Below are 25,839 nucleotides of genomic sequence, written 5' to 3'. Positions count from 1 at the left end.
TACACTCGTTTATTTTACAAGCTCAATACATGTTAGTGATATCATTACTGTTTATATTTACTGTTCATGTATAATTATTATCGGGCAATGTTAAATTTGAAACTATGAACTACATAATTCTATAGAAACATGCAACATAATTGTATGCCAAAATTAGAAATCGCAGTAATTGCCATTTTGATAACAATAAAGTCTGCCAGCTTTAAGCCAAAGAAACTAAACCTAAACCGCACAGTCATTATTCCAGTAGTGCATCACCGTCGCCGGCCTCACTTCATTCCCGTAGGCCTGCCCTCCAAAGGTCAAATACCCCGCCTCCACCACATTCACCGGCAACGGTGTCAAATCCGCCAGTTCCCCGAACACCCACACCGTCTGCATCCCCATGATCATATGCTGCAGAGCGTGGCAGTGAATCATCCACACCCCGGGGTTCTGCACCCGGATGCGCATAGCCCGCCACGTATACGGCGCCCCGGGACCCATCGTCTGTTCCGCCGACACACTGGGCCGGTACAGATTCGACGTGTCGCGGGTGATCGTGCGGCCGTGGCGCGCTCGCAACCGCGCTTCATTGGTGACGGGATCATACGCCCCGGTGCCGGTGCCCACGTCCCAGTAGTGTCCGCCATGGGCGTGCCAGGGATGGGTGAACACCACCCCGGCGAGGAAGTCCGGACCGGTGCGCCCGACACTGATCCAGACGATCTCCAGGACCTCCCCGATTTTCGCGGGGAACGTCCGGGTGACGTTGTCGAAGCCGCCGTTCTGCAGGGCGCGCTCGTAATCCGGGAACTTGGTGGCGTTTTTGTATAACGTCACGAGGTAGGGCTCCATCGGGGTGTTCTCGTACCACGGCAACCCGTCTTGTTCGAAGTGCGAGTTGACGACGGGTGGCATGAAGTTAATAATTTCCTGGACATGGACGTACACGCGGCGGGTGACCTCTTCCAGATGCGGCAGCGGGTTCGAGGGATTTTTATTCAACTGCTCCAGTTTGTCTTCTAACCAACCTTTCGCCGCAAACGTCTCGTTCGGCAACACCAGCGGCGGGGTCACCGGAAGTGTGAATTTATCCACCGGAAGATAATCCGTTTTATAATGGAGGATGGTGTATAACAGCGTGTTGTTATCCGGAGACCGGGTCTCCATTTGAATCCAGAAGCGATTTTTCACCGACCCATCGGACCGTGTTAATTCCTCCCGGGATTTGGAAAACAAAATGACACTGTACCGTTGTCCGGAGGTGATTTCTAGGTGATCGATGACATGCGGCATGACGTATCGTCCGTCCACTTCAACCAGCACGAGATTGACGTGCTCCTCAAAGGTCACGTACACCTGGGAGTACGCCATCCCGCCGATGAAGCGCACCCTGTACGTCCGGTTCATCTCCAGCTCCACCACCGCCATCTCGCATCCGGGACCGGATTGGTTGGTCAGCGCGGTGGCGGCCCGCGACTTCCCGTTGACCAGGACGTTGTCGGGATCACCCGGCCAGGTGAAGTGGTCGCTGGTGATTTGGCCGATGATCTGTTGGTCGGTCTGGTGGTAGACGTCCTGGAGGAGGATAATGCGGTCCTCGTCGTACTCGAAGGCCGGCTGGCCGTCGGCTTCCTCGATGATCAGCGCCCCGGTGGCGGTGATGGCCTGAAAGGCCACGTGGGAGTGGTAGAAGTAGGTGCCGGCATCGCCGGGCTGGGTTTTCAGTTCGTAGTCGAAGTAGTGGTGCGGCGGGATGGGCCACTGGCTGACCATGGGGGTGCCGTCGGCGAAGGGGGCCATGCGCTGGGTGAGGCCATGCCAGTGCTGAAATAATAAATTTTACTTTGCATTAAAGTGAAATTTACGTACGTAATATGTAAATTTTTAAATAAGTACATGTATATGCGTAATGAATATAGCGTACTGTACTTAGCAAAATAAACAGCGTAATAACAGTCTCGGACTTCCGGTTGATGTCCTGCTTTGACAATGTTTCACGAGCAAAATAACTATTTATCACTAACATATAAAGGTCATCGTAAGCGGAAACAATAGCACTTCAAACCGAATCAAACAAAAAACATGATTTCTCTGTATATTGCTTTTTTTGGAACTTTCTAAAACGCTGTGCAGTACTAGTACTGGACGGGATGATTTAACACAGAACAATTTTTTTATTTATGATTTAACACAGAGTATTTTTTTCAAATTTATACAGATAATATATATGCACTTACAATGGTCAAATTATCGCTTTCCATATCGTTATACACGCGAATCCACACCCGCTGACCTTCACGGAACCGCAGTTCCGGACCCGGGACGCTGCCGTTAATTACGACCGAACGCCGGGTGGTACAGTCGATGGCAATATCCGCCACGGTCACCCTTAACACGCCATCCGGATGAAAGGTCTCATCGTGAACGGCGAGATAAGGCGGCTGCTGACCGTACGCTGTTAATTTTAGCAACGTTATTTCAAAAAGGCACAGCAACAAATAAACCGCCTGAAAGGCCATTCTGGCCCGGTGTAGTGTAAAAATCAGAAGAGAAAATCAATGTACGGCGTGACATAGTATACATATTGCACCGGTAATCGCACCAGTTTCCCGTTGAACTACTACCGTTGCTGGACGATAACGCTCGTTTTTCTTTTGATCCAAATGATGGAGACCTAAATATTCCGCGCAACAGTGGAATGAACGTGCTGGCCACGAGTCATTCGGACACAAAGCAGATTGGCTTGTTTTGTACATCCCACAATACTATGCCATAAACGCAAGAAATGGTTATTTATGTGAGTAATCTTGTCCTCGTGTTTTACTTTAATTTGGTTACAGCGCATGGTTTACTTGCGTATTTGGGAAGCAGGCTCGACTATCAATGTCGACAATTTATTAGTTTTATTGTAATACTAGCCATAATTGCTGTATTATCCGACTATCAAAACGTTTTTCAGAGGCTGCATATATCTGATTTATTATGTTTACAATTTCGCCTACAATAACAGCAGTTGCACAGCCCTTTGTTGACGATGACCTTCTTCGAGATTACCGATATTGTACCGTGTTTGTTGACCGTTTCACGGAGATTCCAAAGACCTAATAATAAAATTCACGGTGGTCAGCCGTGCTTTTCGCAATCGAATATTATGCTGCACAGAATATACGTATGTAATATGTACTCGTATAACATATTTTGTATCGGTAGCAGGAGCCAGTAAGTGTCATTATTATGATATACACCAGAATTAAATAAATTCAGAGAATAAAATTAGCAAGTCTAAGCGAAGCTGCTGTGGGATTTCGAGTGCCATCCTAGTTCAGATAAGAAAGGGAAACCATTTTCTCGATAAGACAGGGGCTTCGGATGTCTTGGTTTTGCCCAGTAAGTTCGGCAGGTCGATTTCCGGTTGGCTGGACATACCCACGGCTTGAGTAAGAAATTCGCAGGCGCTGCGGTTAAAAGCGCCGGCAGTTCCGTCTTCCACCATCGCCCAGAGCTTCAGCATATTGCGTGAGCCGGTAGCTACGTTAATAAGGGTTTTCAAGTACGTCCCGGCATACGGATTGGGGTTAACGACATCCCTGTCGGCAATGTTGAAGACCATCAAGTAAAATTGTCCAGTTTGTTGCAGCAGATACTGATACCGTGCTACATACATAAAGGTCATGTATATATTCACTTCAGCTGTACACAAACTGTGTTGATATACGTCAACAATTATTAAGCATATAATTCTACAAAGGGGATTCCAAAAATAATTTTCCCTATTTTGTCTCCCTGCGATTTTAAGTTATACACAAATGGTATAATTTTTGCTGGGTAACTCATTATGTAAACTATCTAAAGAAACAAGAATCAAAAGAATCAAAGAAGAACTTGCCAAACGAAAAACAGAATGGTGAATGCTACTTTTGCACTTTTTTTCAGCACCTTTTTTAAAAATTATTCTTTTTATTGCTACTTCAGACCTGGCAATGTTTTCGACAAAAACTTAAAGTATCAACTGCAAATTTAGTACTTGATATTACTGCGATGGCAGAACATTTTCAAAAGCTCAGGGGTAACAGTAAACATTTTTCTTTCATAAGACACCGAAATTCCCTTATTTCAGCAGTTTCGCTTTTATAAATTCAAGATGCTTTCCATCGATAAAAAGCACACTTTATGGCCAGTCGTGCGCATCTCAGATACCAAGAAAGTTTGCATTCCACCGGCAACAGCAAATTTTTTTCATGAAATTTCCTGTTTTTTACTGTCTGGATGCTGCGATGCTTTCTGATTTTGACACCTGGTCCCAAGCAGTTCTTATTTTTCTACAGAAGGACATGAATAGGACATTCGGTTTGAATAGGACATTCGGTTTCGGTTTGAATAGGACATTTTGTTCAAAACTTCATTTTGTAACAGGGAAGAATTCCTAATCTAAATATATTTTATGCATCAAGGAAAGCGAGCGGAAAGACTGCGAAAAGTAGCAAAAACTGCCCGGGAAAATCACGTGAAAAACTTTGAAAACCCTTTGGTGTTTTTTTTGGCATTTCGTCCCCAGTTGATTGTTATTAAACAGAATAATTTCTCCCTACTGTTTGCTAATGAAGGACGTTTGTAACAATATGGATAATATTAGCTGAATGCGTTAATGCTGGGAGATAAAAAATAGGGAAAATTATTTTTGGAATGTCCTTTGTACATAACATGCACGACATTTCATATAACCTGTATTTGATTACCTTCTCCGGTGAGTTGGTCGCATGTTCCACCGGAAATCGTGTCGTTGGCGTGCAGAATAACGGCATTAACCACCGTAGCGCTGTTACTAAGCAGTGAATAACAGTTACGTATCAAAGTTAATCGGTGCTTTGCCGGAAGCTATGTCCAGAATCAGCTGCGCCGCGGCATCCGACCGCAAGATGACGCTGAGGAAGAAGCCGGTATCATTGTTTATTGGCTTGCCATGGTTCAGCGCCGCAATATCGCTCATCTGCTTGGTGACGTTCAAGTAATCGTTGAGAATGGCTTGGTACAATGCTGAAAAATTTGTTACTGTAGACGTTACGTTATTTATTTATGATACTGTGTTCCTATTTCACGAGCGCACTTTTACAAAATTAAAAGCCATCATGGGTATGTCAGGGTGTAAAGTACTCCAGGAAAACTTATTAATGTTATAGGTGGCAGTTCTTCTGGCGGTAGACTCTTGTAACTGGAATTAAATTTTATATGATTATACGTAATTTAATTACATATTATCTAGATCTGCATAATTACAGTAATTTTATGTAATTCCATTAATTTTTATGTATACGTTTTTTTATGATTATATAATGTCATATTTTATTTTATATAATTTTTTGGTATTTTTTTACCTTCCCCGCTTAAATCACTGTGATCTGGTTTGGATGAACGACAAACCGCTGTGGGTGAATTGTACGTCTGAGCCATGATGGCGATCGTGATTAGCGGGAGCGTACAAACGATCCATCGTCCGATCACTGTGGCAGCCATAACTGCCCACGCTTCAAGATAAAGCTATTGTACGTATAACGTAACAGAGACACTTTCCAGCTGTGTAACAGAGACACTTTCCAGATGTGTATTAACTTATTTAGTGAAAACTGACCAATTTACGGTTGTCTCGCGTATTATCGTGTATTTAATAAGCGATTTTGCGACTTGTATAAGATCACGCTTGTGCTACGTTCATCGAACGTGTAACGTTTTAAAAAATGCAGGGGGCAATGAATTAATTGCTGTGGGTTTTTCTGGCTGTGTCGCTTATGATAGTCGAGACAGCGAACAGTTATACTCAATAACTGTCACCACTCTAGGTCGGTGCGCGTCGTAAATCATAACGCAATACAGGGTTCTTTGAGACAGATTGTTTACATCACAGTTGCATTTTCTAAAACAAGTCAATCAGCCTTAAGTAGGATTAATTTATTGTACATGTTTTACATACTTGTGCTTACTTTAGTACATACAAATCCTCCGGTTGATTTACCTAATGAATCGGTATTGTACCGGTCTGACAAAGGTCACCAGCACTTCAGAAATTCGAATCATAATGCTAAGCTAGTACGGTAGTTAGATGATTCAACTTAGATCACATCTTTAATTTAAAATTAAATTTCCAGTCTAATATCATAAAGTAAATTTAAGCAGACAGTTATTCAAAGCGCCGAACGTTCTGCTTACGTTGCCTGCAGCAACAAGCCACCCTAATTGCGAAAACATAGTGACAACAAAACCGCTCGAGACGATGCCGCACTAACCGGTCATCTAATTACCAGAACGTTAAGAAACCATGATGTAATTATGCCGCCGCACGTTCGTTTCTGGATTTTAATAACTTTCGATACGAAGTAGTAGGAGTAATTTACGGCAGACTTTAGCGCTTCGGATTTGTTGCTGGCACGAACACTCGTTATGTGGATGGCCATCGAAACTTCAAATGATCGCCTTAAATATAAAAACCGGTGTTCAGCAATCAAGCGTAGAATTAAAAAGACTAAACTTCTCCGAAGAGCACTCGGATATTTTTCTCTTTGTAGCATATAGATAAAATTTGTGGTTTGCCTTAGAAACAATGATCCGACGGTGGATTCTTTGCGTGATTTCAGTGGTAGTCGTTATGGTTCGGGCGCAGAGCAGTTATAACAGTTCACCAGGAGTGTGCACATCCCAGAAAATAGATCACAGCAATCTAACCGGCGAAGGTAAATGCTAGCAGTAACTTCGACATTTTTTGCATTCCGCGAGCATTATTACAGTAGAGATGCAGTGTTGATAGTTATTAATAATTACTGCGCTGCAAAAATATTGCATGAAGAGTTTCTTGTGTTTTCATCGCGTACGATTGCAGCGCTGTATCAAGCGATACTCAACGATTACATCGCCACTAACACGCAGCTAAACACCATCGCAACGGCCAACATGAACAGAACCCTGAACAACCAGACGGATTTCTTCCTCAACGTCATCGTAACGTCCGGCAAGACAATTCAACTGATCATTGATCTGGGCTCTGGCAAGCTTCCCATTAATTTCAACAGCTGTTACGCCGTGATCAGCAACAGCGGCACTGTATTGGACGCCACTATCCAGCACGCCAATGACGTGATTACCGGTGGAACATGTGATCAACTCACCGGCGAAGGTACTTTCAATTCAAAGCAGAATAATCACTTTTTACGAAATCGTGTTCTTAATTTACTGTATACGACAGCTCGTAGTTCATTTTCAATCATGTTAGTGGCAAAACATTAGCTCTTCTCAAGAGTTTTGTAAATCAGCTCTGTAACCTTGAGTCCGTCGCCTTTTTTACGTTAAATGTGTGACCTTATTAAGGAGTTTGCAATAGCGCAACTCAGTGCGGCTGATTTTTACAGCGAAGTATCAGTATTTGTTGCAACAACTGGGACAGTTCTACACCCAGGACTTCGCCATAGCTGACGCTAATGCCGCCAACCCCAATCCGTATCCGGGAACGTATCTGCAGACGCTGCTGGATGCCGCCAACAATACCCGCAAAATGCTGGATCTCTGGCATAGCATCCAAGCGGGCACGGCCGGTGCGTTCAATGCCACCGTGTGTGAGCTGCTCACCGGGGTAGTGGCGCTGTCCAATTCGCCCCAGGTTAATATATCGTCATCGCTGGGCCGACAGAAATCAGCCGACCATTTCGACGGGAAACTGATTCCGTTCTTCATGGTCTGATACGGATCGAAACAGATTTATTATTATTTTTTACCTTGTGGCTTCTTACCTAGCTAACATTGTACAGCATTATGCTAAAACAGTAAAAGTACTTAGCCTTTTGGCTCGTGGTGCGAATGTGTTTAAGTTACTCTCATGTTTAATTTAAGAGAGGAATGAAATTTGTTCGTACTGTACGTATGTGTCGAGCTTGTGCATTTTGGTTTCGAGAAGTTAAGAAATCTGGAACAGGCAATGCACAACTGATTTTGGCAGCTGCCCCATCGCGTTACTGTTACTCATTCTGGACAGTTACTCATTCGATTTTGTCAATTTACGACGCTGTCAGTTTACTTGGGCTTATGCCCATAAAATACTAATACAAACGTACTGAATGCAGCTTTGTTCTTCTCACATAGGCGTATTTCACTTCTTTAGCTCTTGCACAACATCACAAGCTGTTTACGACGTTTTGTTTACGTATCATAAGAAAACATTATTTCTGAGCAAATTTCTTAATAACAAAGTTTATCTGTCTCGTGCCTTCGTATCTTGCGTAGCAAGAGAAGCATACCTGCCTGTATTCGAATGATATGATCCAATCTGTGCTCGCTTGTACCAAATCAGAAATGTGCCAAACTAATAACAACCAAAAGGTGCCAAAGCATTTTGCGGTCATCACAGCCCGGTGAAACAAGCATTAACTGCGGCAAATGTAAGCTTAGTAAGAGTGGACACATCCACGTATCTCAGATCAACATCCTTCCAACTTCGTTCACTACCATCGGGCCGAAAACCACAGTACCTGCAAAATCACAACGGCATCCCATGCTTATACAGACAACAAAAAAACGTACAGCTGAAAGAGGCGCCGAACACAGTGCCAGTGATTCGGATATTCCAGAACTTCCACCCACCGCCGATGGACGGAGCATACGCGGTTGTTTGCTGTTGCATCAACAGGAGGAAGGTTCGTCTCCGCAGCTAATAGAAACTTCCGTAGCATACCGGCATTACCATCGTCGGAATGTAGCATTAAAATACGGGATTGTGACTGGGGCTTGTCGGACTCTTTCTTCCCGGCACCTTGCGCCAAGTGTCTGTGGTGGTAACTCGCCGACGTCGTACCGATACACATAATCCATATTATTGGCAATATCCTGCACCTTATAATTCCATAGAACCAGGTGCCGACATACGGCGCCGAGTTTGGTTAGACTGAGGCACTTCCAATCACGATCTGCAGGATGGACACCCGGATCCGGTATCCATATGTCGAAAACGTGCTCAAAGGAGTTCGTAATACCAGCATGTGAGAAGCCATCTTTGATTAGGATATAGTCCAGCTGAATGCCTTCGGCGGTTAGTAGCGCTACCAGTACTTTGGTAATTATGGTCACGTTCGTGAACTGGAGGTTGTCAAACAGGGAAAGGGTTTTGGTTTCAACGGTTATGGCTTTGTCTAAGGCCCAGCTGAAGTTGTATATTTTGTGGCAGTCAGGCGTATAGTAGTTCTCGCTGAATAATTCGTTCGGCTTCAGTAACGAGCTATCAAGGGCAACGTGTCGGCTGGCGCGACGTTCGGACAAAAGCTGGTGCCACAAAGTGCAGACCCTTAAATAAGTAAAGCTCGTTTTTATACTTCTATCAGTACTATGGTTGCTCGATGAATTCGATCGATTAACGAACATAATTATGTCCAATAAAATTTTTCTGTTCCGAACAAAACAAAGAAATCCATAAAACATTTGTGCATAATATAATATAGGGTCTAATTTTTTGGGAGATCCTTTCGTTAGCCGTTATACAGGTAGATAAGTATTGTACCTTCTGGCCTTGGCTTGAGTATGTAGGTCCAAACTAAAGAGAACACTGGCCATAACCGAATGCACCACGACACCGATCCATCCGTCATCTACAATTTAACACATGTCTCTTCTCACAAAACAAGTGTTCTGACTGCAAGTTGAACAATTGCAGAGGAAACGAATTTCCATTCTCAATCCGCCGTACAATATATACACTGTACATGTGCTGAATGCATAAACTTAATACTATTACGTTTTATTTTTTTAGTCAACAAGGAAACTAACGAGATGCGCTTCTCAGCTGCTTGCAAGAAAAATTACGGCATTACTCAGAGGTCACAACTATGTATCGGCAAACAATTGCGTTCCTACCGAAAGGCAAGCTCCGATGAGGGACGTCGATCACAACATCGTGTAACAGTGGCGGGTCCGGAATCGGATAAAGGCTCGCACAGGCTTCTGTTAATGTATCTATATTCCATTCGGCACGAGTGTGCACGCTCCGGTCTTGGAGCTGAGCGCAAATAAAGTCGAAAAAATCTCCACGGACAGCTACGTGTATTCGAAATGCAACATGGTGGTTACCGGGATAGCACTCGTAGCTGCCCCCCGGTAAGTTTTCGGTGGTTTGTGCGGCTTTATCGAGGCATTCACGTATTGCTGTCATGTTCAGCCTTGTAATCCTGCCAGCATTCACGAAGGGCACGGTGAATTTGCGGATAGTACAATCCAGTGGTTTGGTTGAAAAGAGGCGGCGCATCGAAAGCGGGATCAACTGCAACGACCACCTGCCACAAATGGACCACCAAACGCTGCGGCATAGTCCCCTGGTCCAATTGGACAAGGAATATACCGAACCCAGCCGCCGATGTAAGCAGTCGTCCCGACCGGAAGGCATGTGGTCCATTATTGGTGTTACGCAGCGCCACCTGCACGGCATGACTGCCGATGACAGCCACTTGCTTATCCGTTGTGCACCACAGCTCATCGCTTAAAAAGCGTTGAGCCCGGACATGGCGCGAATGGATCCAGCTGGCGGGAGCTGTTGAGGAATCGAAATTAATAAACATGAGGTCCTCATCGATATTCTGCAAGTAACCCAGCCACCATTCCCCGGTGTCGCGCTGCACCATCACTGTGTTCCCGTAATTAATCTCGCGTTGCCCATATGCTAGTCCCCGGAAAGGATATGATTCGATGACGTCCATGGCGACAAAAGCGTTCAGGTTGAGATCTGTATAGAGAATTCGATTAACGAGATTGGTCTGATAATGATATACACCAACTCGTCCGAATGAGATTTGCCGAATTTAAGAAAGGTAAATATTACCTAAATCACTTTTCAGTTAGTTTTGGTAAGGCTACGTTTGGTAAAGATGACTTCAAGGTGCAAATTCCAAGCAGGTCAGAAAGATCCAATCATTCAAATACTTGGCTAATATGATGAACACTACTGAGTGACCGACACATTTAAAGGTTCGGACTCCTGACCACTGGAACAGAATGGTCATACAGACTGGTTATTGAAGTGCAAGCAGTCTGCTTATCGCTGAGTCGGCGCCAAAGTCAGTGACGCCAGTTGGTTTGCAAATATTGCATTGTGTCCTTGATTGGAATTGATTCCTAACTAGCTTAGAGCAGACTTTTGAATGATATTATGTGATGCTGGCGCCATTTTAAGTAATTATTCAGTGGGCAGTACTCTAAATATAAGTATACGCGTATTTTTCTTTGAAAGCTTTCCAGCAGCATACATTCAGGAACTAGTCACTAGTCAGTCATACAGTACATAGTGGCAACATAATTATAAAAGGACCAATATATATACTCGTATTATATGCCGCTGCACGCATAGATAAGTAGACGTTTTGTACGAAATGTATACGAAGCAGAGGAAAATCCTTTGATGACCGGATTAACGTTGTGACCTTACTTTTGCAGGTTATCTTGTTTTAGCAAAGTCAGTATCATTCCACCTGACTCAAATGATTGTTAATATCTGTTCAACCAAAGTCTGCAGGGAACAAAATGAACCGACATACCGCGCAGGCAGACGACATTTGACGAAGCGCTGCTCATTGTCAGCTGATTGTGGAACCCATACGAATGATACAGTATCACTCGGTGGTAAAATACAAATAATACAAATTTCATCGTACCGGCCAAGAACTGGTTGCTGACGAGAAACGTCTATTACAGTATCATGACGAAACAACAGTCCGAAATAGGAGAAAGATGGCCACAAGCTTCTCTTACGATATTTAAATTCCATTCGGCACGATTGTTATGATTATAATTCACGATCGTCATGAAGCTGGGAGCGGATAAAGGTGAAAAAATCGCCGCTGACAGTAACACGGACTCGGTATGCAACGTGGTCGTTACCAGTTAGCGGGCGTGCGGTTCTAGATCTGTGCTTAACTCCAGATTTTCGCGTAGAGTTCTATCTAGCATTGTAATCTCGCCAACATTCACGAAGGGCAAAGTTCAGTATGCGATAGCATATGCCGGTGGTTGGATTGTAGAGTGGTGGCGAATCCATGACGGGATCAATCGCGACGGAAATCTGCCAGAGGTGGACCACCAAACGCTGCGGCGTAGTCCCGTGCAGTGGTTGAATTCGACAAAGAACAAACCAAATGAGGCCTTTCGGTAGTTACTCGTCTGGTTGAAATATGTATAGTTCATGACCGAATATCTGTATATGCTAAATATCTGAGCCTTCTAATAAGGGTATAATGTAGCGGCTTGAAGCGGTGGATTTCTTGCAGCACAAAGAATCAATACCTCTTGCAACAACTGGGGCAGTTTTACATCCAAGACTTCGCCACTGCTGCCAATCCGTATCCGGGAACGTATCGGCCGGCAGACGCTGCTGGATGCCGCTGGCAAACCACGCAGAATGCTGGATCTCTGGGCCGCTACGGCCGGCGCGGTCAACGCCACCATGTGCGAAGTGCCAACCGGGGTGGTGGCGCTCTCCAACTCCCCTCAGGTCAATACTAGTATATTATCGACGCTGGGCAGACAGAAATCAGCCTAGTTAGCCAACCATTTTGACGAGAAAATGATTCCGTGCTACTGGTGCAGTACGGAACCGTATTTGTTTTGTTTTGAAATACGTGACTTTTTGGAAATTCTTAAATACTAAGCAGATATGCCATATTGTACACATTACGCATGCAAAAACACTGTACTGTATTTAATGAAGCACTGTTACGGTTTAATAGATGTTATTTTGCACAAGCTGTTTTTGGTGCGAGTTGCCAAAAGTAAGAAAACCACGATGCGATAAATTAATCGTACATAAAAATAAAAGCGTTTTTATCTCGTCCTTCCATGTCTTGCGTAACAAAAGAAAACAACCTTCTGATTGAGCTTGCCCTTGCTGACCAAACAAAAGATGGGTTCAAACAAACAAAAAAACATTGTTACGGCATGTGCGCTCATTCCGGGACCGTGAAACGCGCATTAATGGCTGCAGTCGTTAGCTTAGTAAGGGTGAACACATCCACCTGCCTCAGATCAACATCCGTCCAACTACGCTCACTGCCATCAGGTCGGAAACCACAGTACCTACAATATCACAACAATTTCAAGTCTTATAAAGCCGTATGCAAGCTCATAAATCATCCGTAAACCTACAGCTGAACGAGACGTCGAATAGGGCTCCACTGATTAGGATACTGCAGAACCTCTACCCACCGCCGATAGATTGTGCGTACGCGGTCGTATACTGCTGCATCAATCGGAGGATAATTCATGTCCGCTGCCAGTAAAATCTTGCGCAACATACCGGCATCACCATCCTCGAAATGCAGCATTAGATGCGGAATTGTAATCGGAACGCTCCATCGGTCGGAGAAACTGGCAACGCCTGCTTCTTTCCATGGGAAGTCATCATAGGAGCTCAGGCTAGACATACTGCTAACAATATTCTGTACCGTATAATTCCGCAGAACCAGACACCGACAAACGGTGATGAGTTTGGATAAATCCTCGCATTTCCAAATACGATCGGAATGATAGCCGTCTGATTCATCCCACAACTCGTACACATCATGAGAGTTCGTAATACCGTAACTGGAGAAACCGTCTTTGATTACGATGTAATGCAGCCGAATGTTTTTGACGGTCAGTAGCGTTTTAATACGATCGTGATGATGGTCAAGTTTGAGACGTGGCTCGATTGATCGGCCGTTTGATCGTGGCTCGACCGAGCGAGATCGTCGCGGAGAGTGAGGCTCTTGGTGCCGGCGGTTATGGCCTTATTTAGGGCCCAGCTAAAGTTGTACATATTGTGGCAGGAAGGCCAGTATTCGAATAATTTGAACGCCTTCAGAAATGAGCTATCGATGACAACGTGTCGGTCGGTGCAACGGTCCGACAAGAGGTGATGCCACAATACGCAAACTCTGGAGTGAACATTTGTTTTGTACTAATTTAGCCTTGTATGAGTATTACGGATGTGCTGCATAAAATTTAATTTCTCCAAGCAAAGCAAACCGAACTTCGGAAAAAAAGATTTCTGTGTGTTTATGGTTGATCTACAAAACTGCGAAGACTATCAATTACCGTTACCTTTTGTTTTTGCCTGGGTGTACATGTCCAAGCTACAGAGGATATACGCCATAACAGCATGCATCAGATCACCGATCCATCCGTCATTACCTACAATTTAAAACGACATACACTGTATTGAAGAACTTCAATGCTCATCATACAAAGTTTGTAGTATCTCAGCTGTAAAATTTATTTTGTTGGCCGTAATCCCGTAGAGTTTGTATGTATTGTACATGTACCTCTTTACTTTACACGACTTCAACTGCTGGATCGTGATTAAACGATATGTATTATACTGCCGTAGCGTCAGAATCAAGCCGGGTGGCGCAGCAGTGCCGCGAACTGGTTCGGTTACAACGGTTTTCCTTCCTATAGACTAATATCTACAGATATCTACAGATATCTGTAGATATCTGTCTAAACGTAAAAATATACCGAAATTTAGTCCTTGATGAGGCGTTTCGGTTACAGTATCATTGCTTCCTAATAAAGTCGGATCCGGCACTTTATAAAATTCCGCACAGGCTTGTGTTAAGGTATCAAGATTCCATTCGGCACGCTCGTGAACATGATTGGCACGGAGCTGGGCGCAAATGCAACTAAAAAAATCCCCGGTGACAGCAACATGGATTCGGTAAGCCACGTAGGAGTTACCACGAAAATGACCTCCGTTTCCCGACGCTGTCTGTGCGGCTTTGTACAGACAATCACGAATGATAGTTCTATCTAGCATCCTGATCCTGTGGGCATTCGTGACAGGCACGGTGAATTTGCGATAGTACAGTCCACTGGTTTTGTTATGGAGCGGTGGCGCATCCAGGGTAGGATCAGTCGCGTTGGCAATCTGCCATTGATGGACCACCAAACGCTGCGGCTTGACGGAATTTCCCAATTCCACTATGAATAGGTGCAATTCAGTTGTTGATGAAAGGAGTCTGGCTGGGCGAAAAACGTTTGGTCCGTTCTCGGTGTTGCGCAGCGCCACCTGCACTGCACAGTAACCCGTTGTTGCCACTTCCTTGTCATAGTTGGTGTGCCACTGCTGGTCGCTTAGAAAGCGTTGGGCTCGGACGTGGCGTGAGTGGATCCATTGGGCGGGAGCCGTTATGGAATCGAAATTCACAAACATGAGGTCCTCGTCGATGTCCTGCACATATCCCAGCCACCATTCCCCGTTGTCGCGCTGAACCATTACCGTGTTCCCATGATTGATCTCGCGCGGCCCGCATGCTATTCCCCGAAAAGGATACGCGGTTATCACGGCCATGGTGCGTAATGGCGCAGGCCGGTAAAGAAACCTCGCTAAACGGGAGTAACAAGATGCGATAATATCGTTTACTTTATTCCATAAATCCGTTGCCGCTTCTCCACAACTATCGGACCAAATATATACTTTGCCAAATGTGACAGAGTACTAGTCGAACTGCGCACATCACCGCACAATCAGCTAGGAATGGAACAAATTTTCAGTACTCGTACAGGCTCGAAAGAGTATGACTGCAAACTAACTCGAAACAGGTCAAAGCTGCATCCATATGAAAAGATTTTTTAAAGAACACGATATGAGTGTAACGAGGTCAAATGACCCAGCAGTGATCGAATGAATGGACCGAAGACGGATGCCGGATAGGAAAAAGTTACAGGGCGAAGTTAATTAAGGGCAGTTTTCTTAGGCTTCATGTGTCCTGTTGCGCGTTTTGGTTTATTTGCTCAAAGACTCCGATGGAATCTTATTTGGCCTTGAAAACTGGCCTCCTATATAACGCTGGCGCGAGTGAATGTGTTTTTGCATCCCCAGAAAGGGCCTACAGTCTTACACTTAAGTATATACCGGTTTTGTTTTTTGAATATTTTTCCAGCAGCAAATTTCCAGGAACTAATCAACCTAAATGCGCAGTCATACATAATGGCAACAAATAAAGGAACCAGTTTATACGCCGCTGCACGCATACGTATTTTTGAGCAAACGTTTTGATAAATTTTATACGAAACAGTAAAAGTATTGAACGCTGCGTTGTACACGTTATGATACCTATGCCAGTCATGCAATATTTGCAAAACCAGTTTTGGTACCTGCGATTAATGACGAAAATGTTTATCGAGCACATTAGATGCATATGAAATGTAACAAGAAAAACGCTCCTGTGATAAATTTGCTTCCAAGATGGTTCATAAGCGGGTTCAACAACAAATATGTGTAGCGATCACTGCGGCACGATGAAACATGCATTAATTGCTGCAATTGTTAGCTTGGTCAGAGTGGACACGTCTACCAGCCGCAGATCAACATCCGTCCAAGTGCGCTCGCCGCCGTCCGGTTGGAAACCACAGTATCTACAGAATCGCAATAAAATTTAATGGTAAAAAGAAAAGGAAATTTTACACCAAACCTACAACTGAAAGACGCGTCGAACACAGTGCCACTGGCTGGGATATTCCAGAATCTCCACCCAACGACTATGGACGGAGCGCACGTGGTTGTACATCGATGCGTCCATCGGAGGAAGGTTCCTCTCCGCCGCTAGTAAAAACTGTCGGAGTGTACTGGCATTACCATCCTCGGATTGCAGCATAACATAAGGAATCGTAACTGGAACCTTTTGGAATCTTTCTTGCGGGTGAAATCTGGCCGATAGCAAACCAAGCGTCTCTCGTGGTACCTCGTCGTACCGATGCAAATATTCCAGAGGGTCGGTAATATCCCCTACTGTATAGTTTTGCAGAACCAGACGTCGACATACGGTGCTTAGTTTGGTTAAACAGTGACATTTCCATTCACGCTCGGCAAGATGGCCATCTGATACCGACACGTGATCAGAGAGGCTCGTAATACCAGGATGGGAGAAACCATCTTTGATTAGGATATAGTCCAGCTGAATTCCCCGGACGTTCATTAGCGCTACGAACACTTGGGTAACTATGGTCAAATCTGTGCACTGGAGATTGTCAAGCAGGGTAAGGCTTTTGGTTTCCGCGGTTAGGGCCTTGTCGAAGCCCCAGCTTAAATTAAATATGTTGTGACAGGAAGGAGTACCGTAGCTGTCGTTGATCAGTTCGTTCGGTTCCACTATCGAGAAATCGATGGCTACGTGTCGGCTGGCGCAACGTTCGGACAACAGCTGATGCCATAAAGTGCAGACCCTTAAAAGTGAAGCCGTTTTTGTGTTAATATATCGATGTACAACCACAGGCCCCAACAAAACTTATCTGATCCGAACAAAACAAAAATTAAAAAAAACATTTTGTGCACTATAACATAGGGCCTTACTGTGAGATCCTTAACTTACTAATGTTGTAACATCCTTTTCGTTTCACGTATGTATGTAATACCTTTTCGCTTCGGCTTGAGTGTGCAAGTCCAGACTGAAGAGGACGTAGGCCATAACCGAATAAACCACATCAGCTATCCATCCGTCATTATCTACAATTTAACATGCCTCTCGTAGCAAGTTTTAGTTCTGACTAAAAGCTGGACGATTCAAAATTAAACAAATTTCGCTTTTTTTTATGCGCCACACCGCAAATCCGTTTGCTGAACGCATGCTCAAGTATAAATATTTAGTACGACCTATTTAGTACAAATATATAAAACTTTTTATATTTGTAATAAATACATTTTATATTATCTGTGTGAGTAGCGGAGTTTGTGCCCTAAATGTGCACACAGTATTGTACAATACACCATCACATGATTACGATTGCCGGATCAATCGCAGGTTAATACCATCTTCATTTCGCTGCAATACATTATTTTCAGATCATAACACTCCACTATCTGTACAAAAAAACGTATCACGCAACTGACTAATACGAAGCCCTTCTCAGTTGTCTGCAGCAAAATTACGGCATTAATCTTTAGTTGTAATAATCATACATCTATAGATAAAAGGTATACTCTTACCGAAAGTTAATCTTTGCTGTGGGGCGTCGATCACAATATCATGTAAGACTGGCAGGTCCGGCGTAGGATAGCAGTTCGTACAGGCTTCTGTTAATGTATCTAAATTCCATTCGGCACGATTGTTTTCGTTTTCGTCTTGGAGCTGAGCGCAAATAAACTTGAGATGATCTCCACTGACAGCTACATATACACGATATGCAACGTGGTCGTTACCAGGGTAGTAGCCATCAGATGAGTTAGCGGGGGTTCGTGCGGCTCTGTCCAGACAATCACAGATGTCCGCCATATCAAGCATTGTAATCCTGCCAGTATTCACGAAGGGCACGTTGAATTTGCGATAGTATATTCCCCTGGTTCGATTGTAGAGCGGCGGCGCATCCATGACGGGATCAATCGCGACGGCAATTTGCCATAGGTGAACCACCAAACGTTGCGGCGTAATCCCCTGGTCCAACTGGACAACGAACAGACCAAATGCAGTCGTCGATGTAAGGAGCCGGGCCGACCGGAAAACATGTGGTCCGTTCTCGGTGTTGCGTAGCGCTACTTGTACGACATAACTACCGGTTGCCGCCACCTTCCTGTCCATTTTGTAACACAGATCATCGTTTAACAAACTTTGAGCCCGGACGTGACGTGAGTCGATCCAGCCGGCGGGAGCCGTTGAGGAATCAAAATTCACAAACATGAGGTCCTCATCAATGTCCTGCACGTATCCCAGCCACCAGTCCCCGTTGTCGCGTTGCACCATGACCGTGTTCGCCAAATTGATTTCGCATGGACCGGATTCTAGGCCCCGAAAAGGATAAGATGTGAAGGCTTCCATTTGAACGTAAGTGTTCAGGTCTGCTTAGACAATCCGACGGACAGGAATGATGGGATAATGATATTGTATTTAGATATACTGCCGCCTTATTTGCTACCACAACTTTGCGCCAGGTATCTGTACGGCTGTACCAATCACCTCCAAATGATGTAACGTAATGTGACAGACCAAAGACTCAAAAAAGTAGGATTCCCCAAACTACTGCAAATTAATTTAGTTAAATAAAGGTTCGATACTGCAAATTGATTTTGTTAAATAAAGGTTCGACATTTGGAAAATTTGCGTGAATATGAGACTGCGTGACTTCAAAAACGAATCAGGTGATTGCTTCTGTGTGTGCTTTATTTAATGGCACCAGCAGCAGGTTGCAGTTTAACGACAGTGTCCACAGGGACCGAATAGAAATCCATACGTAATTATATATTTTACTATTAATATATCACAAATGGAGAAGGTTAAAAGCTATATCTGTACAGTATGCTGCACGCGTCATCCTTATAATCACTCGCTTATCGGCGCCAAAATTAATGGTGCTCCTGTTCAGCTTGAAGTGTGCTGCTAGCGCTGCGGTATTTTGTTAGTATCTTTAATCTTTGTGTGGAGTTACGTACTGCTGGCGCCACACCTGTGGCCGGCAGAAAGGTACATGATGGACGGACGGACAGCGTATGGCGCCATTTTAATTATTCAGCAACCAATGTTACAGGTACTTCGAGCAAACAAATGGGGTCATCTGAAGTATACACTTGCAGGATTAGCAAGGGACAATTTTTGAGTGAAATGCGCTGCTCCAACTTCTTAATCCATCAGCTGCAGTACATGCTGTTGACGTATTATTGTACTGACACCAAGATAACACCCGCAAAATTATTTTAATGGATCGTCCACACTAGACATCGGCATTTTGTCAGTTCGTAACCTATGAAAAAGGGTCGCATGTCGCGCTTCACGATACAGTTGATTCCGCGATTTCTAATTCAGCGATTTATCAATAAGCAATAATAACAGAGGCTTTCTGTCATCATGGCAGAACAAAAATCGAATTAATTGCCGCAGTTGTTATCTTGTTAAGAGTGGATACATCCACCTGCCGGAGATCAACATCCGTCCAGCTACGCTCACTGCCATCAAGTTGGAAACCACAGTACCTACAAAATCACAACTATTTCAAATTATTTAGACTATTATTTATTTAATTAATTATTTAGTTATTTATTGTATACAGGCATATACATGTTCCTCAAACTCACAGCTGAAAAAGACGCCGAATACCACTCCACTGACTGGGATACTCCAGATTGTCCACCCACCGCCGATGGATGGAACGTGCGTGGTTGGACATTGCTGCATCGACCGGAGGACAGTTCATCTCAGCAGCCAGCATAAACTTGCGTAGCATAGCGGCATTATCATTCCCGGAATGCAGCACAACGTGCGGAATCGCAATTGGGACTTTCCGGTATCTATTTCTCCGGAGGGATGTGATGAAGTCAAGTTCCTGCTGGGGCAACTCGGCCTCCCATTCCAGTTTTCTGGTTATACCCTCCTCTGCATAATTCCGCAAAACCAGGTGTCGGCAAACGGTGATGAGTTTGGTTAAATTGTCACATTTCCAGTTTTCCACGTACCAGCGGCATGTTGGCCACCTGGTTCTGGCAAACGGAATCTATCAGGGAGGTTCGTGATATCTTCCCGTGAGAAGCCGTTTTTGATTAGAATAAAATTCAGCTGAATCTTCTTGGTGGTCAGTAGTGCTACCAAAACTTCCGTAATGGTGATCAAGTTTGTGAACTGGCGGTCGTCGATCAGAGTAAGGCTGCACGTGTCAGTGGTTATGGTCTTGTTTAAAATCCAACTGAAGTTGTACATGTTGTCGCAGCAAATTAAAGGACAGTTAGCTAGCTAAGTGAAGTTAAATTCGTGGTAAATTCCATGTACTTCTTTGTTTCGCGCAGGCTCAGCCCACTTTCTTTGTCATGCCTGGCGAATACGTGTTAGCTGCCGCCGGCCGTGCACGCGGCCCGATTGCCTTTCGCATTCTGTTCCGATCAGTCGTGTTGTCGAGCTGTTGTTTATCATTGCGTTGATTAGCTCTCTCCTGTTTTCATTTTCAGCACTTATTTTTCCTCAACAGTTTGATAAAATTAAGAGAGTAATTCCACCTGTGGAATCGGTACATAATGCCTCCAGCCACCAGAAGCAAGAAGACGGCCAAAAAACACCGGAGAGCCCCTCGCCAAAAAGTACCACCAAAACAGCGCCTGAAAAGCATCATAGTTCGCCCTGAACCATCTGGATCGAGTGAAGTTCAATTAGTAGAACCTACTCTTCAGTCTGTCCTTCAGCAGCAGCAAAACATCAGCAACAGCTGGACTCGCTGCTCGCCGTAATGAGAACTCAGCTGCCTCAAGCGGTGCGCCCCTTGTCCCCTTCGTCAAACCTTCAGATCCAGCTTGGTGACGACTTCGGGAGAATCGTGCATCAGGTGGACTCCGTAAACAAGGCAGATGGCGGAAAACGCAAGCGCCGTAGAAATCGAGGTGAGAAAAGTGGTTCCTCATCCTCTGAACAGGACAGCGACAGCAATAGCTCGCCAGAGCGTAGCGCAGCGCCTCAGCGCCATGGCGACCGCCCCGAGATGCTCGGCCGCTTAGGGCCACCAGTGCTGCAGCCATCTACGTCTGATTACTCTGTTCATCAGCTGCCATCGATTCCTGATAAAAAGCTACGAAAGAAACTGCTGGACCTTGAGGAGTATGTGGACTTCGATCTGTTGCTGCGGCGAAACAGGGTCGAGAAGCCCAAAAAAACTGCAGTCTAATCTGTCCTTTGTGGACGGGAAAATGACGCTCACCCCTGAAGATGGCAAAGTCAGAATTGACTCGTTCGAGGCATGGGCAGGAGCCTTTTCCGTATTTGCCAGCTACCGCATCACCGTCGCACCGATGTTATCTGCGAAGTTTTTTAAATATCTGGCCATTATTGCGTCGTACGCTGAGCGTGATGTCCCGACCGCTAACTGGCTTGAGTACGACAGGCAGTTCCGTGCGTTTATTACCAGCCACCCGCGGGAGTACGATCTCTGGGCGCATCAGCACGAAGATACGTACATTGATTGTATCCAGAACCCGCTTCGTAACACGCGTGTAGAGCCGACTGACAATATTCGCCGCGTGAAGGAGCAAAAGAAGGACGATGAATGCCGCAATTGTGGCATGGCTGGGCACTTTATTAGCAGCTGCCCGCTGCCACGGAAGGGGCAACCAGGTTATGGGCAGCCCATCCAAAACGTCGCCGCCGCTGAAGGAGAAGTATGTCGCAATTTTAATTTCGGCAGCTGCACAACGCCCTGCAAAGCGCACCGGATTCACACTTGTTTCCGGTGTGGGGATTCCAGCCACCGGGCCGTCAACTGCACGAAAACCGACCCTTGAGGTGACACTGCCGGTGGATGCGCGTTCCCATGCGCCACGCCTTCGCCATCGCCGGACTGCTTGCCTGACTGTCTCCATAAATGACAAGATAAAACCAACTTTACGATGGCCGCATCGGTGTGCCTGAACCTGAACCCTACCCAGCCGGGCGCTGGTGATGTCATCACACAGCCGCTACCCTCAACACCTCGGGTCACCTCAACTTATAACCTTTACCGGACCGGACAGATTGTTTGGGGGCAGTCGGGCGAAAGTGGGTATCGGACACACGTCAAGGTGAGGTCGCACCTGCACCTTCATTGTCGCATACGCCGCCGCGCCGCCGACCTGCACCACCGCAAACATGTAATCTCATCCGTCGCTACATGCTCATTCAGTCACAATCGTCGCTTAGGCACAATGCCACCGGACACTGGATGGATATCGCCGTTAGAACCGCTAACCAACTGCCTGACAGCGAAATCCAGCTGGACCGACGCTGGCGAAGCATCTGCCTTACTGGTACATTTCACCACACCGGACCACCTCCTATCGTGAACTCTTACCGGACGGAGTAATTTGTTTGGGGGCAGTCGGGTGGAAGTGGGGATATCGGAAGCTCGAACCGGTGAGGTCATCACCTGCACCTTCGACTTAGCATATGCCGCCGCGCCGCCGACCTGCTCTACCCGCAAACGCCCAATTACTTCCGCTGCTCTCGTACGGAATTTCCACAAGAATTTAAAGGACAGTTAGCTAGCTAAGTGAAGTTAAATTCGTGGTAAATTCCATGTACTTCTTTGTTTCGCGCAGGCTCAGCCCACTTTCTTTGTCATGCCTGGCGAATACGTGTTAGCTGCCGCCGGCCGTGCACGCGGCCCGATTGCCTTTCGCATTCTGTTCCGATCAGTCGTGTTGTCGAGCTGTTGTTTATCATTGCGTTGATTAGCTCTCTCCTGTTTTCATTTACCACCCACCCACCCTACAAGGTGGCGTTTTATGTTATTGCTTTCGCAACTGTCCTGTTACTCAGTGCAATAAACGGGGGCAGTCGGGTGGAAGTGGGGATATCGGAAGCTCGAACCGGTGAGGTCATCACCTGCACCTTCGACTTAGCATATGCCGCCGCGCCGCCGACCTGCTCTACCCGCAAACGCCCAATTACTTCCGCTGCTCTCGTACGGAATTTCCACAAGAATTTAAAAGGGGGCTAGATAATTGTGTCGGCTTCAGTATTGAGCTATCGACGACCATGTGTCGGGTGGCGAAACGGTCGGATAACAGGTAATGCCACAATGTGCAGACCCTTAATTAGACACCTTCTTCTGCTACACGGTAAAAGATTGACATGGTACGTACTAGGATATTAGCACGGTTGCAAGTTGTAATACTTTAAATACCAAACTTTTTTGTGTGCTGTGATTTATCTGATTGCAGAAGCCAGAAGCAATGTTAACCGTTACCGTTTTGCTTGAGTGTGCAAATCCAAACTGACGAGAACATCGGCTATAACTGAATGCGCCACATCACCGATCCATCCGTCACTATCTGCAATTTAGTACAGCATAAAAACCACTTTTTGATAATAAGTTTTGTGACTGCATTTTGCGAACTGCAAAAAAAATTCTTTCAGCTGGTAAACAGTAATTGCATTTGTTAAATTCACGAAGTAAATGAATTCTCGTTTCCTTACGCTTGAAATGTAGTGTAAAACATGCTTTTTTATTTCATTCTAATTTTCCTATTCCTACTAGAGCAGCGATGCATTATGGCCAAACCCAACTGGGTTTTTGTGCTTGTAAAAAATGACCGATCCTGCTCGATCGATAGATGTATAGACACTTATAGAACACATACCGAAAGTTAATTCTTGTTGAGATTCTTCAGTTGCAGTGACTGCAGGTGACAATGGTGGATTCGGAACAGGATACAAGCTCGCAAAGGCATGTGTTAAGGTATCTAGGCTCCATTCGGCCCGCGAGTTCAGGTTATCATCATGCAGTTGAGCGCAGACGAAAGTGAGATTGTCCCCAGTGACAGCCATGTACATAGATTCGGTATGCCACGAAGATATTACCAGGATAGCAGCCCGGTCCATGTGGGTTTGGGGTTAGCGCGGCTTTGACCAGGCACTCCCGTATGGCAGCCACATCCAGTGCCGTAATCCAGCGAGCATTCATGAAAGGTATGGTGAACTTCTGATAGTATAGTCCGCTGGTTTTGTTGCGGAGCGGTGGCGCATCGAAGGCGGGATTAATCGGGAAGGCAATCTGCCACGAGTGGACCGCAAGACAGTGCGACATGGCCAGATGGTTCAATTCGGCAAAGAATGCGCCCAACGAGTTGTTGATGTAAGGAGCCGGGCCGGACGAAAAACATGTGGTCCGTGCTCAGTGTTACGCAGAGCAACCTGCACTGCATAACTGCCGGTTGCAGCCACTTCCCTGTCCACTGCTAACCACAGATCACGATCGTTTAACCAGCGTTGAGCGCGGACGTGACATGATTGGATCCAGCTGGCGGGAGCCGTTGCGGAATCGAAATTCACAAACATGAGATCCTCATCGATGTCCTGCACGTATCCCAGCCACCATTCCCCGTTGTCTCGCTGCACCATCACCGTATTACCGTAATTGATCTCGCGTGGGCCGCATGCTAAACCCCGAAAAGGGTACTCCGTGATGGCGTCCATGACGGTTGAGGTATTAAGATCTACAAAAAAAACTGGAGCGGCTGAACAGAAAGACAGGATAATAATTATATCAACAGTACTGCTTATTGGAACTTACTTCGGCTGAATTTCAACCACACATCTGCGCAAATAAATTCGATTTTCCGGCGTCCAAGCCTCTCTTGTCGAGCAGAAATTACCACTGTACTTTGCTAGATTTGGTAGAATTCAATATATGGTAAAGTGGAACTGCGCAAACCGCTACGCTCATAATTTCGAAATCGAAACTGAACTGCATGTAAAAAAATTTTGGGAAGTACCTAAGACTGTTAAGTTCAGACGCGAAATAACTTAAGACGATTCTACCTACTCGTAGTACTCACGTGAGCCGATTGCAGTTTGACGGCATTCACCACGGAAACAAAATGGAAAAAGTCCATTCACTACGGTTTGCAGCAGTTGAGCGCAGTTGTAAGTAGTAACAATGAGAATTTTATTGTATCGCTGATCCAGGCCAAGTGGCACTTGGTGATAAAATTGTGAACAATGTGATAGCTTCTGCGCAGTAATAATTAGGTTAACCTGGCGCCACTACTTCATCAATATTATTCAGTAAAGGGCACGTTGTATTGTTTTAACAAAAGCTGCGCTTTCATGTACGTAAACGCTATTCCGCCTTCTACAGATAGCTATGACTGTGATCGTTGTGTCGGAACACCAGAATAGTGAGAATACTCGTTCTACCCAACCAGTCCCAGCCGCACTACCAAAAAACTGTTTCTCCGTCCCAGAAAACAGGATTATTAAGGAACTACTTTTAGCTAAACTACAGGAATACTGGAGCAGCAATTTAAGGTGAATTTGGAGTGCCGGCGTTATGCGTCGGCTTTAGTTTTGTTTGCGCTTTGGCCATTTGTAGCTGACTTAGAAAGATCACACGTCACACCGCGGAAGTTAATAAAGATTACAA

General features: G+C 45.2%; 4 protein-coding genes across 8 annotated transcripts; 1 reads left to right on the top strand and 3 right to left on the bottom strand.

Annotated features, from left to right (window-relative positions):
* Positions 1–216: 216 nt before the first annotated feature.
* Positions 217–2,504, bottom strand: LOC129599788 (uncharacterized). The gene is made up of 2 exons (XM_055498111.1): positions 2,223–2,504; positions 217–1,809 (listed from the first exon to the last, which is right to left on the bottom strand). The coding sequence occupies exons 1-2, from the start codon at positions 2,502–2,504 to the stop codon at positions 223–225; spliced, it is 1,869 nt and encodes a 622-aa protein (XP_055354086.1). The 3' UTR covers positions 217–222.
* A 4,019-nt stretch (positions 2,505–6,523) lies between these two features.
* Positions 6,524–7,816, top strand: LOC129599810 (uncharacterized). Its single transcript, XM_055498136.1, has 3 exons — positions 6,524–6,707; positions 6,854–7,147; positions 7,380–7,816. Exons 1-3 carry the CDS (start codon positions 6,578–6,580, stop codon positions 7,706–7,708), a joined length of 753 nt encoding a protein of 250 aa, XP_055354111.1. The 5' UTR covers positions 6,524–6,577; the 3' UTR covers positions 7,709–7,816.
* Positions 7,817–8,229: 413 nt separating this feature from the next.
* On the bottom strand, positions 8,230–11,867 carry LOC129599796 (uncharacterized). 5 transcript variants are annotated; one of them, XR_008691969.1, is made up of 5 exons: positions 11,538–11,867; positions 9,868–10,729; positions 9,515–9,602; positions 8,545–9,301; positions 8,230–8,492 (listed from the first exon to the last, which is right to left on the bottom strand). XR_008691969.1 is itself a non-coding variant. In XM_055498119.1 (4 exons), exons 2-4 carry the CDS (start codon positions 10,481–10,483, stop codon positions 8,701–8,703), a joined length of 1,305 nt encoding a protein of 434 aa, XP_055354094.1. In that variant the 5' UTR covers positions 10,484–10,729; positions 11,538–11,867; the 3' UTR covers positions 8,230–8,700. The 5 variants fall into 5 exon arrangements, 3 of the variants coding, with proteins under 3 accessions (XP_055354094.1, XP_055354095.1, XP_055354096.1); XR_008691970.1 differs by having other exon boundaries at positions 8,230–8,465; XM_055498119.1 differs by having other exon boundaries at positions 8,230–9,301.
* A 4,201-nt stretch (positions 11,868–16,068) lies between these two features.
* LOC129599794 (uncharacterized) lies at positions 16,069–25,729 on the bottom strand. Its single transcript, XM_055498117.1, has 8 exons — positions 25,253–25,729; positions 24,988–25,081; positions 24,056–24,910; positions 23,662–23,746; positions 17,960–18,986; positions 17,389–17,479; positions 16,453–17,199; positions 16,069–16,392 (listed from the first exon to the last, which is right to left on the bottom strand). Exons 5-8 carry the CDS (start codon positions 18,783–18,785, stop codon positions 16,263–16,265), a joined length of 1,794 nt encoding a protein of 597 aa, XP_055354092.1. The 5' UTR covers positions 18,786–18,986; positions 23,662–23,746; positions 24,056–24,910; positions 24,988–25,081; positions 25,253–25,729; the 3' UTR covers positions 16,069–16,262.
* Positions 25,730–25,839: the final 110 nt, after the last annotated feature.

Source organism: Paramacrobiotus metropolitanus, unplaced genomic scaffold (assembly GCF_019649055.1).
Source record: "Paramacrobiotus metropolitanus isolate TYO unplaced genomic scaffold, Prichtersi_v1.0 Parri_scaffold0000155, whole genome shotgun sequence".
NCBI classification, from domain to species: Eukaryota; Metazoa; Tardigrada; class Eutardigrada; order Parachela; family Macrobiotidae; genus Paramacrobiotus; species Paramacrobiotus metropolitanus.
Note: the sequence above shows the minus strand (reverse complement) of the source record. Positions and strands in the feature narration are given on the sequence as shown.

Bases quoted from the DNA above. Each gene is read 5' to 3' on its own strand.
- LOC129599788 (XM_055498111.1), bottom strand. From the start codon at position 2,504: ATGGCCTTTCAGGCGGTTTATTTGTTGCTGTGCCTTTTTGAAATAACG. The intron at 1,810-2,222 runs GTAAGTGCATAT...TTATTATTTCAG, and splicing joins AAAGCGATAATTTGACCATT to CACTGGCATGGCCTCACCCA.
- LOC129599810 (XM_055498136.1), top strand. From the start codon at position 6,578: ATGATCCGACGGTGGATTCTTTGCGTGATTTCAGTGGTAGTCGTTATG. The intron at 6,708-6,853 runs GTAAATGCTAGC...GTACGATTGCAG, and splicing joins CAGCAATCTAACCGGCGAAG to CGCTGTATCAAGCGATACTC. The intron at 7,148-7,379 runs GTACTTTCAATT...TGATTTTTACAG, and splicing joins TGATCAACTCACCGGCGAAG to CGAAGTATCAGTATTTGTTG.
- LOC129599796 (XM_055498119.1), bottom strand. From the start codon at position 10,483: ATGAGCTGTGGTGCACAACGGATAAGCAAGTGGCTGTCATCGGCAGTC. The intron at 9,603-9,867 runs GTAGGAACGCAA...GTTAAATTGTAG, and splicing joins TCATCGGAGCTTGCCTTTCG to ATGACGGATGGATCGGTGTC. The intron at 9,302-9,514 runs GTACAATACTTA...TACTTATTTAAG, and splicing joins ACTCAAGCCAAGGCCAGAAG to GGTCTGCACTTTGTGGCACC.
- LOC129599794 (XM_055498117.1), bottom strand. From the start codon at position 18,785: ATGGAAGCCTTCACATCTTATCCTTTTCGGGGCCTAGAATCCGGTCCA. The intron at 17,480-17,959 runs GTAAGAGTATAC...GTTAAATTGTAG, and splicing joins ACAGCAAAGATTAACTTTCG to ATAATGACGGATGGATAGCT. The intron at 16,393-16,452 runs GTAGGTTTGGTG...GCGATTCTGTAG, and splicing joins GTTCGACGCGTCTTTCAGTT to ATACTGTGGTTTCCAACCGG.